Source organism: Cydia strobilella, chromosome Z (assembly GCF_947568885.1).
Source record: "Cydia strobilella chromosome Z, ilCydStro3.1, whole genome shotgun sequence".
Classification (NCBI taxonomy): domain Eukaryota; kingdom Metazoa; phylum Arthropoda; class Insecta; order Lepidoptera; family Tortricidae; genus Cydia; species Cydia strobilella.
Genome location: NC_086068.1, coordinates 21,796,685 through 21,809,689, shown reverse-complemented (window position 1 = coordinate 21,809,689; position 13,005 = coordinate 21,796,685). Strand labels below are relative to the sequence as shown.

General features: G+C 36.3%; 1 protein-coding gene across 1 annotated transcript in view; it reads left to right on the top strand.

Annotated features, from left to right (window-relative positions):
* Nucleotides 1-13,005, top strand: part of LOC134754486 (sensory neuron membrane protein 2) — a 67,137-nt gene that overhangs the window by 50,065 nt on the left and 4,067 nt on the right. The window contains exon 7 of the mRNA XM_063690820.1: nt 12,851-12,969. Within this exon, the coding sequence (XP_063546890.1) occupies nt 12,851-12,969 (119 nt within the window). The remainder of the gene's footprint in view (nt 1-12,850; nt 12,970-13,005) is intronic.

Below are 13,005 nucleotides of genomic sequence, written 5' to 3'. Positions count from 1 at the left end.
AATTCTTTATATTTGATTAGCTAGACAATAAGAGCTGAACAATCATTACAGTATTAATGACATTCTTCAATTTTGGTGACAATGACGGTTCATTTTTTTTTTCTATAACCCATGACGATTGAATGCTGACATGATGATCATGTTTTGGTTTATCTCTGGTCCGTTTGTTATTTATTTACATTTCCTATTGTTAAATTTAATTTTTCTACACCTTGTGTAGCTTTCTACGACCCGAAAATGATTTAACGAATCCTATTTGAGTACTCGATAATGGCTCACTATCTTATCTCATTCTTTTGCTTATTTTCAACTTTCAATACTGTACAAGTGTACTTACAGGTTACAATGCCACTTAAGCTATAAGCTACACTGCCAACCTAAACCAAGTTGTTCTTATATACAATGCATTATTATTAATACAATATACAGAACTCCAACCAACTTTGATTTGACAAGGTAGGGTTGTGGACTAAACAGTATAATTACAAAATTCAAAAGTTCATTTTTTCAAGTGGGCCTCAAGACTTGGAAGTTTTTTATAAGAAAGGCAAGCAGGCAAGGTCACTCTTATACTTCTGTGTGAGTAAAAGAGGCCTTACAGGACTCCATTTACGCTAGCCACTTCTAGTTTTTATTCTCCTTTTTCTAACTGCATGTTTGAACTTCTGACACAATTAACAGTCTAACAGAAGCGAATGACAAATCATCCGAATAAAAGATCTAATTATGCTTACACTAATAATATGAGATATTATAACCACATTACAAGATACACAGTACCCACAGTGCAGTGTAATTACCTTGCTACTTTCATCTTTATAGTGAATACAGAACGGAGCTACGCAGCTGTATCTTTTCTTTCAGTGCTACGGATTAGCTATTTAAATTCCAAATTCCTTGTCTCTCAGAAAATCAAGAACCCATATGTGATTGTTTGTAGCACATCTCTTTTTTTTTTTTTTTTTATACATAGAATTAATAATTAATTGACAACCATCAGTATCACTTACATCAATCTCACATTGATTCTGGTGAAATTCATGTTTACCTTTTTTATTTTGAAACGTGATTGTTTAGTTACATACGCTTTGTGCACGTACATTTTCTGTTTACTTTATTATGTGCAACATTTATACAAATTCACGAAGATAAGCTTCCTATGCAATTTGTGCTAAGTCAGTGATACAGCATGTTATACATTAAATATTGAACCAACATTAGTTTTATTTTTATTATCACTTTCAGAAGGTCAATGATAATTGCTAGCTTGTGCAATTTTCTGTGTATGTTCAAATAACATGTATACCTACATTTTAGACCAATAAAAACTTATTTTATAATATTTATTTTTTGTCATCTTATATTTTATACACAAGATGCTTTATAAATCGGTTTTCAAATGTATGAGTCCCGTCCATTAACTACGAGTTATACATAGTATCTATAGACCTGCAAATGTGTTTATGTGTATATATATATATCTACAATACAACGCAACGTCCATCAATCGAGAGCAAATTCGTTAGATACTTGTGGTAATGTGAAACCAGGCAGTTGCTTATTCATTACCCATATTACATACCTATATATGATAATGACTGCACTGTTCGCTATGTTCTTTGTACATACATATAAATATATTGTACATGGTATCGTGTGGTATCGTTAACCACTAAAATGGACTTCATGTTTTCTCTAGAATTCTTTATTTTCCCGCATGTAGTCTAGTATGCGCGTGCAGACGGTTAAAACTACGAACTACATACATACATAAGCTAGCTGCATAGCTTAATTATTTAGTTTTTTTATTTTATATATTAGTTGGATTTATTTTTATGGCTATGTACTTAAATTTAAACATATATTCACATTTTCAACCTTTGACATACCAACTCGTCGATAGCTAACAATATGCCTATGGAAGATATCGGACGTAGGTTTACTAATAAAACATTCAATGTTTATTATTTCATAATTTCTTTTTTTTTTATAGTAGCCGTGTGACATGTGACGTTTGGTCTGAAGTCACAATGTTATTTTAATATCACTGGTACTTATTTACAAGTATCCATTTATGTACCGTAGTTGTGTAATGAAACGTTCACAATTTAGTTTTTTGCTATACACTGTATTCAAAAGTTGACGGAAGCGTTAGCGAAGGTCTCCGTTTTAACTTGAGCCAAATGCTTTCGTTTCTCCTCTACAGGTCACAATTTTCCACCGATTATCATGAAATTTAGTGACCAGATTAAATATATTTTTTCCGATCCAGGTTTTGGTAATTTTTCAAACTGCGTAGATTGGCATTAAATAACTAGTGCCAATAGCGTCCATGGCGCTTAAGACCCTTGTGAGTTCACTATGATAATGACAATGACTCAATGAACCAAGTGTTTCACACATAGCCACTAGTAACTAATTATAGTGATTATTATGAATTTGCTAAATAATCACGACTTCAAGCAGACACCTTCATCCCTTCCTTTTCAAATGAATGCAGTGTCCATGTAAAGTTCTGCGAATTTCGTTTAAATCTTCGAAGCTTATTAGCTATGTAATATAAACGTCACGAATGACCAGTAAGTGTTTTTCTGCAACCGTTTTTTTAATATAATTATTGGATGTCGCTGACTAGCAGCCAAGTCAAAGTATTTGCAATTGATATCCACTAGATTATGGAATAAGCTTACTTAACTCATTGTTTAATTAATTTATATCTTTATATCGGCAATACTTCTTTTTTTATTACATATTACATACTTCTTTTTTTATTACATATTACATACTGTATTAGGTAGCTGTTTGATTAGCTAACCTCATTTAACACTTTAAACTCTCGCGTTTTGTACACATAATTAATGTCTATACCAGGTCTAACGCGATTAAATGTCATTATTTTACCTTTTTTCCGACGTTTCAATTAGGTTGCACTAGCTGTGGTCACGGAAGACTGACGTCCCAGCAAATGTCAATTGAGATTTGAGATATTAATAAACAACACTAAACTACCCATTAGTTTATATAAATGTTCGGGGTAGACAAATAAATTTTACCTCACCTCATTTATTTAAAAATTTAATCAAAAGTATACTGACTAGATTGTAGACTATCCAGTTTTTTTTTATCAGTATAACTGGATGGATGGTCATGCCAGTACCTCAAAATCAAATCTATAAATAAGCCAGATACATTTTACTTTATTTGCGTTCGCTGATAATTTATTATATCTGCACAGTTCACTTATTATTGTTTTTTTTTTTAATATATATATATATAATTTCGTTTGGATAACCCAGCTCTTGAGGTCTTCAAGCGATTTCTTGCGTCATATTACAAAACGCTTTATTGGATGACCTATTACAGGGTATACCCATTTATTTTAATACAACGTGTGACCTTGCTGTCAATTGTATGACGATATAATACAACATCAATGTATTAAACAATAGGCCGTACTATAGTACGATGCCGATTTAATGAACCTGTCGATTGACATCAATTTTGCTATACACAGCATGACTATTTAGTCCTGGCTTTAAAACCTGGTGTTTTCAGTCTATATTTATATTATTTAATGAGCAGACAAAAGATATGCCTATTTGCATTGACCGATTTAGTAATCAGATTTTAATATACACGTGACAATTTAATATCTAGGATCGGGAACCTGCTAGGGTACTAAGCACCTCTATGTCAATTTAATGAACAAATCAATTCATCTGTATTAACCGATTTTGTAATCAGATTTGTTATTTCCGTGACAATTTAATGCACAGGTACGGGAACCTGCTATCTCCATTTAATGGTCAGATCAGTTTATCTGTTCTAACTGATTTTGTTGTCAGATTTGTTATTTACGTGACAATATAATGTCCAGATACGGTAACCCGCTATCTTAATTTAATGGCCAGATTAATCTATCTGTCTTAACTGATTTTGTTATCAGATTTGTTGTTCACGTGACAATTTAATGTCAGGTCTGGTAACCCGCTATGTTAATTTCATGACCAGATCAAATTATCTGTCGTGACTGATTTTGTAATCAGATTGGTTATTTAATGTCCAGGTTCGGTAACCCGCCATGTAAATTTCATGACCAGATCAAATTATCTGTCGTAACAGATTTTATCGTAACTGTTATTTGCGTGACAATTTAATGTCCAGATTCGGTAATCTGATAGCTGCAGCTGTTTTATGTCTATCTGGTACCAGATAAATTTATCTGCTATGATTTCATAAATCATGACAATTTAATGTCCAGATTCGGTAATCTGCTAGCTACAGCTGTTACATGTCAATCTAATAGCAGCGTTTTACCTTACAATAAAACGCTTAGAAGCTTAATGACCAGATAAATCTATCTGCTATGTTTTCATAAATCGGTTTCATTATGACATCATCCATAATGTTACGTGTGACAATTTAATGTCCAGATTCTGTAATCTGCTGTTTCTAAATAATCAAGTCACTTGGGCTCCTGATTGGGAATCACCTTACATATTCACATTACTCGTAGCAAAGTAAATATTTTCTTCCTCTCACTACAATAATATTTAAATAAACCAACTATGTATTACATTTGCATCACACTATTGCGTTCTGATGGAACTAAGTTGCAATAATAAAGCTCCGGTGTGAACATGTCAACCATGAATGTAGTGTCATTGTACCTACCTACGTTTAAAAGTGGAAGTCAACATGCAATTATTTGCAGTGTTGATGCCTGGCAGGCTATAAGCTTTAAGAGCCCGTAGTCGGTTTGAAAACGCGCGAAGATACGACTTTTACACAGTAACCGAACGCCGGCCGCTGCTTGAAATAACGCGACCGCCTAAACAATATTGATACTTTCGCAACATTATGCGTCACTTTATAACTTTAATTAGGTTAAAATAAAACTTTCGGTAAATTTGATATAATCGTTTATTACTCTTAACAATTTTCCTATGTATTCATATAATACATACAAATTATATAGCATGATGATAATGATTTGCACTAAGGCAATATCTTATATATATATAATCATCTTACTCGCGTTATCCCAGCCTTTTTGCCACGGCTCATGGAAGTCTGCTGGGGTCCGCTTGGCAACTAATCCCAAGAATTGGCGTAGGCACTAGTTTTTACGAAAGCGACTGCCATCTGACTTTCCAACGTTCCAACCCAGAGGGGAAACTAGCCTTCTGTTGAAATTTGGTATACAGATAGTTTGAATCCCGGGGAAGGACATAGAATACTTTTTATTCAAGAACTTACCCTTTAAGGGGGTGGAAATTTGTATGGGGAATCAATAAACGCTGAACCGATTAAGATGAAATGAGGTATGGACATAGTTTGAGTCCTGGGGAAGGACATAGGATAGGTTTTACCCCAGAAACGGGGGGGGGGGGGGGGGTAATGGAAATTTGTATGGGATCCAATAAAACCGATTTGGATGGAATTTGATATTATGGAGATAGTCTTAATCGTTGGGAAGGGTGTATGATAATTTTTATTCCAGTCATCCTCTTCTCTTCTCCACTCTTCTAACACTCGCTCAACGTGTTGTTGGTTGTACGATGAATACTGCTCAAGACCTGGAACACCTGGAGTGCTTCTAGGTGCAAAGGGTCAGGGGTAACACTCGCTCAACGTGCCGCTGGTAGAGTTTGATGGGGATAACTCAAGACCTGGAACACCTGAAGTGCTGCTGGGTGCAAAGGGTTAGGGGTAACACTCGCTCAACATGCCGCTGGTAGTGTGTAGTGTACGATGGATACAGCTCAAGACCTGGAACACCTGGAATGCTTCTGGGTGCAAAGAGTCAGGGGTAACACTCGCTCAACGTGCTGCTGGTAGTGTATGATAGGGAAAGCTCCAGACCTGGAACACCTGGAGTGCTGCTGGGTACAAAGGGTCAGGGGTAACGGGTAACACTCGCTCAACGTGCCGCTGGTAGTGTATGATGGGGAAAGCTCCAGATCTGAAACACCTGGAGTGCTGCTGAGTGCAAAGGGTCAAGGGCAAAGGGTGGGTAACACTCGCTCAACGTGTTGTGGGTAGTGTATGACGGAGACAGCTCAAAACCTGGAATTATTACCACCTGGAAATTAACACCTGGAGTGCTGCTGGACGCATCGGATCAGGGGTAAAACTCTTTTAATCTGAAGTTGGTAGAGTATGCTGTAGGCAGGTTAAGTTCTTTAAGACCTGGAACACCTGGAGGGCTGCCAGATGAAGCAGGCACCTGACCAGAGCTACCACACGTTTAACATGCAGTAGGTACTGGGGGTTAAAAGGGGGTGGAAGTTCTGATAACAATAAATGAACCTGAGTTCCACTAAGTACAGCCAGGGTTCATCATCAGCTCTATCTTGGGTACTGCTCTCCCATTTGCTCATCAAGACGTGTCAGAAGACCAAAACAGCGTGTGCCTATATTGCACCAAACCTGAGTTCCACTAGGTACAGCCAGGGTTCAGCATCAGCTCTATCTTGGGTACTGCTCTCCCAAGTGCTCATTAAGACGTGTCGGAAGACCAAAACAGCGTGTGCCTATGTTGCACGAAACCTGATTTCCACTAGGTACAGCCAGGGTTCAGCATCAGCTCCATCTTGGGTAATGCTCTCCTAATTGCTCATCAAGACGTGTCGGAAGACCAAAACAGCGTGTGCCTATGTTGCACGAAACCTGAGTTCCACTAGCCACTAGGTACAGCCAGGGTTCAGCATCAGCTCCATCTTGGGTACTGCTCTCCTAATTGCTCATCAAGACGTGTCGAATAACCAAAACAGCGTGTGCCTATGTTGCACGAAACCTGATTTCCACTAGGTACAGCCAGGTTTCAGCATCAGCTCCATCTTGGGTACTGCTCTCCTAATTGCTCGTCAAGACGTGTCGGAAGACCAAAACAGCGTGTGCCTATGTTGCACCAAACCTGCGTTCCACTAGGTACAGCCAGGGTTCAGCATCAGCTCCATCTTGGGTACTGCTCTCCTAATTGCTCATCAAGACGTGTCGGAAGACCAAAACAGCGTGTGCCTATGTTGCACCAAACCTGCGTTCCATTAGGTACAGCCAGGGTTCAGCATCAGCTCTATCTTGGGTACTGCTCTCCCAAGTGCTCATCAAGACGTGTCGGAAGACCAAAACAGCGTGTGCCTATGTTGCACGAAACCTGATTTCCACTAGGTACAGCCAGGGTTCAGCATCAGCTCCATCTTGGGTAATGCTCTCCTAATTGCTCATCAAGACAGACCAAAACAGCGTGTGCCTATGTTGCACTAAACCTGCGTTCCACTAGGTACAGCCAGGGTTCAGCATCAGCCCAGCTCTATGTATACTAAAACCTTCTCCAGAATGTAACAAACACTTTTCTAAAAACCGCATCAAAATCGGTTCAGCCAAATGCGAGATAATCGCGAACAAACATACATACATACATATACATACAAACATACGGGTCAAACTGAGAACCTCCTTTTTTTTCGAAGGCGGTTAATAAACAAGTACTTACAACCCAAGGATTAAAGTTTCTGGTCGCAGTTTACACGCACACAGTACAGCCAAACACGCAAACAAATATAACTTTTTACACGGCGAGCGACGCACACAATGATAAATAACTTCGTCGTCGTCGATGCAACGTGCGGAGCCGATTAACAAACGTCCTGCCTCTACCAGCTCCCGCGCGGGACTGAGGCCGCGGGCGCGTGTCACCGATGTTATACCAGTAAAAGGGGAAGTTTTTAAAAAATCGTCAGAAAATAAAAGTTGCAATTTAAATAAAATGAAGTACAGCAACAGTTTAAGTAAACATTGCAGATTATTTGAGTATGCAATCTACGTCGAAAATAAGTAGATTTTCGGAGAAATTGTCACTTGTTTTGAGGTCATTTCTGGAGAAAATTGAATTCGTTTAACTTTCATTTCCTCGAACTTTAAGTCATATAACAACAATGTAATCTGATAAACCTAGAGTACAGAATATGTGTAATACAAATTTACCATTTTTAACAGTCCAAACTTTACGAAATTTACAAATAAGAGCATCAAAGTCAGTACTTTACACGCGTTTACCTAAACGTCCATCAGAAAAAAATTCATTACTAATTTAGTAAGCCTTTTTTCAAAAAAATGATCTGATAAACCTAGAGATAAGAAGTCGTGCTAATAGAAACCAGTACTTGTTATTTCAATTAGGTAACAAAAGGTGTACAATTTCACTGAAGAAATCTATCAACTTTACATTTTTGCGACTAAAATCGTAACCGGGCTCTTAAACAGTGCTATTAACACTGGCTGCCTCCGAGATGATTTTTTTATTTGTAGGTAGATCTAATTGTTGTTAGCCGCACATCCAACTTTAAAGCCTACAATTATAATTGTAACGTTCAACGCTTCAAAGATCATATTGCTAGATGGCGTTACCGAATGGAAATATTGTTTTCTTTGTTTTTTAGAAGTGAGTGTGAAAGGTGTACCACCAGTGCGTACTCTCACTTATCACTTGTTTGAGACAGTGGATTCGATTTTAAACCAATTTATTGCACACTGACAAAACTTGATAATTAATCGAGATCGACTGACCTGTCTTCCCTTTCCTCTTTTCTTGTTTTCCTCGTCGCCACATGTAATGTACTGTATTTACCTCAGTATATCATACGATGTAATGTATTTCCAACGATTCGCCAACACAAACATCACGCGGTACGTCCGGCTCTGCTCACGGCATAATATCGACTGACCCTAACTGTCAGTGACGTCACCATGACGTAAGCGTTCGAAGCGTCAATACACTACAATTGGTATTAAGGATAACAACAGCCGTAAATATAACTAAGACATAATTATGTTTACATAAAACAAGGCCAATAACAGTCATCCATTGAGTTACATTATGTAACGATTAAAAAAAAAACAAAAAAAAAACAAAACACGAGAATGTACATTACATAAACACACAGAACATAAAGGCTAATATCTTAATGATGTGAAAAAATAGTTAAATATATATTGTACCTATTTACCGACAAGTTATCAATACAGTCATATGAACATTTTGTCAAGCCCTAGCGTATAGTAACAGTTTAAATTTTTACACAAAATATTCCAAATTATTGACTAATATGATGAAATATTAGCACACAACTGAAGAAAAACTTATAATTAATTGTATAAACCGGCTTTTTACACTTTTTAAGCTGTTCATTTGACAAAATATCGTTAAGAAAACTTCGCTCGGAATATCATAATTACCTGTGAAATGAATGTTTGCCTGGGTTATTTCACCCTGAGATACTACAATCCGGCACACTACACGACACCATCTTCACTACATTACTTTATTTAAAACTAAACCACTCTTTTCACTTGTTTACATGGTGTTCTTGAACGTTTAACCTTATTGAACGCCGCTAACATGTATAAGTAGTCCGGACCATCAGAAAGTTAAAATAGTGGACACATACCTACCGGTTTACCTCTAACTGTAATCTCACACTTGTATAGTACAAGCTTACTTGTAGCTATTGTAAATGATTTCGGCCAACCCTATAATCAATCAAGATTAAGTCTATTCTCATAGCAGCAGCAGTAGGCGATAAACGTGATCGAACGGTACTTTTGTAGGTACTATATTTAGATGTGATACCATTTGTTTTTGACAGCATGTTAAATATCTATGACTAAAATCTCAAATAATTAATGAAGGAATGTAATTAATCATTGAAATTGTGTCTACAAAAGTTACATTAGGTATATTGAAACCGTGTTAGGCATTTTAATTTGGTTTTACAAATAGGTTTTCAGACGTAATGCATACTCGCTTTAGTTACCTATTTAGGTTTTTAGCATTATTTAAGGCAATATACATAAAACTTTGTTAATTTGAAACTGTTGAACCTAAATATAGGGAAGGTGTCTTAAGGAATTAAAACCTAATACAGGTCATTGACTTGTGGCTTATACTTTATTAAGTACTTATTATTATTTTTATTATTCTAGCCTATTTTAAGTATTTTTCAAACTCGATGGGTACGCTGACAGATGTCATCTCAATAATTACTATTTTGCGATGGCGTTTCTAGGTTAAAAATTCTATGGAGATGACATCTGTCACCCTACCCATCGAGTTTTATAAATATTACGATAGCGCGCTATGAGGACAACGTTTACGAACAAGTACGTGCGTTTGAAAAAGACATTGACATGATTTGGCTACGTAACCTTAAACTACTTTTGATTAGGCCCTTATATAAATATCTACAAATACCAATACTTTACAATATCGGAGCGGCCGGGGTGCTCACAAATATCTGAACACGCCGCTATTGTCAAGGCGCTAGACGAGTGCTTGTTCAGATATTTTTGAGCACCCCGGCCGCTCCTATATATCTGATGGCAACTGTACTAGGTAGGTACAATCGCCATCAGATATATCGGAGCGGCCAAGGAGATCACAAATATCAGAAAAGGCCTCTATTGTCAGGGCTCTATGAGTGCGTGTTCAGATATTTGTTAGTACCTCGGCCGCTTAGATATATCTGATGGCAACTGTGCATTATAGTAGGTTGTCCTACCCTACTCAGGCCGGATTAGGACTTGTAAGTTTCTAACGTAAAATTTATGTAAGCAACTTACGACTGCGTTTACACCTAAAATAGTAGATCGTGTCACAAGGGAGCAAAATGACATATTTACGGCGAGGGCGTACAATTGAATCCTAAACGAAGCGAAGGATTCTATAATAGAATCCTGAGCGTAGCGAGGGATTCTAACATAGAATCCTGAGCGTAGTGAGGGATTCAAGTGTTAACGCCCAAGGTGAAAATATTTTTGCTACCATGTGACACATACTGCTTTTCACATCACCTAAGAGGAAATTACATACTAACATTAGGTTTCAAAACATTATTATTTTAAGCAAAGATCGATACGGACAAAGTGCCAAAAATATGTGTACACGACCTTAGTATAGGTACATACTTCTGGCACTTTGTCCGTATCGATATTTTCAGACGTGACTGTAGTGACAAATTAAAAGTACCTACAGCTCATAATTATGTACCTAATATCTTTTCAAAAACAGCAGCAAACAACTAAAATGATACAATGAAAATCAAGTACATTATTTTTGTAGATTTTTCTGATAACAAATTAGCTCTTACCCCTTTGAACCAAATCTTCGGAAGAACACTATGAAGACTGATATCACTTATATTTATTATTATTAGTGTCGTTACCGGGATGCTGCTTAAAACATCTGACACAGATGAAAAGGCCTATTATTATTGATTTAAACTAAGTATTTACAAATTTATACAGAATACAGAACCGCATAATGCTTTGTGAAATATTTGTACAATTTTTTTTAAATATAAACTTTTTAAATTGCATAGACAAGTATGGCTGCGTTTAAGGAGACCTAAAATGTCAAAATGAAAATTAAATTATTAAACTAAAGTTTTTTTACGTTTCTTTGTAAATATTACGCTAATTAATTAATTTACCTAATTTAAATATGATATTAATTAATTTAAAATACGTTAATTACATAATTACATTTTTTGTTTACAATTACAACAATATATGTATTATTTAAGTTAGAAAAATTGTACGCACGTAATCGATTATAAAGAAATTGTAATCGATTATCTGCATACTAATTTCATATGTCTTTGTGTCAATATTTCATACTGGCAACAAAATGTCCTTGAACAGAAAAGTGCCACTTTGATCCCTCCTAGCAGGGAAGAAAAGTTCCCTTTTCGAATAGGTGATGTGAAATAGTAGATTGTGTTACAAGGGAGCAAAATGACATATTTACGGCGAGGGCGTACATTGAATCCTAAACGAAGCGAAGGATTCTATAATAGAATTCCGAGAGTAACGAGGGATTCTAAAGTAGAATCCTAAGCGTAGTGAGGGATTCAAGTGTGTTACGCCCAAGATGGAAATAATTTTGCTACCATGTGACACATACAACTTTTCACATCACCTATGAGGTAATTATGATGTTTGAAAATATTATTTAAACTAAAAAAATAATGTGCAAAAAAATGTTAAAATTATGTCCTAGAACAGAAAAGTGTCACTTTGATCCCACCTAGCAGGGAAGAAAAGTGCCACTTTGATCCCTCCTAGCAGGGAAGAAAAACCCCTTTTTCGAATTGGTGATGTGAAAAGTCATATTCTGCATAGTATTATTTTAAAAAGTCAAATTAGCAAATAAAGACAGTGCTTTTTTTTAAGGGGCCCACTGACTATCAGTCTGCCGGACGATACCGACCTGTCAGTTAGAACAAAAATTTTACAGTTCCGAACAACTGACAGGCCGATATCGTCCGGCGGACTGATAGTCTGTGGGCCCCATTAGAGTTAAGAATGGAGTACCGAAACCATTTTGTAATTTGAACAATGAAATCCGACAGGTTTGAAAATTTTGCTTAATTCATTTAAGAGGATAGGGGACGACTGCTTCTCCATATGAGGGTAGTCCTCATTTTCCTCTGTCTATTAGTATATTTACACAATTTGATGAACATTAACCATGTGTTACTTATGTTTCTTACTTTAACTTTTTTCGATTTTTGGTTATTATATGAGTTTGGAGCGAAAAACAAATTCCATACAAATTTTTTACTGCTCCAAATAGTCCTAACTAAATACTTAAAAATTCGGAAACCAAAGCATTTAGTAAAACTAGATTTAACTAGATAATAAGCGTTTAAACTTTATGCGGGAATATATTATGCGTGCGTGTATATATTATATTTCTATGATGTGGACCATTGCCACTTTAGATAGATACCCTAGAGGGACTGTTCTTTTAGAGTATTGCTGATTGACAAAAATCATTATATTTCAGGTGGGTTCTTGGTATTAACCAATCCGCACTTCTTATTTGCTGATCCGATATATCGAAACGGTGTAATTGGCATTACACCCGACGAAGAAATACATAGAATATGGATGGACTTAGAGCCTGTAAGTAGTACTCTAATACAATAACTAACTAAGGGC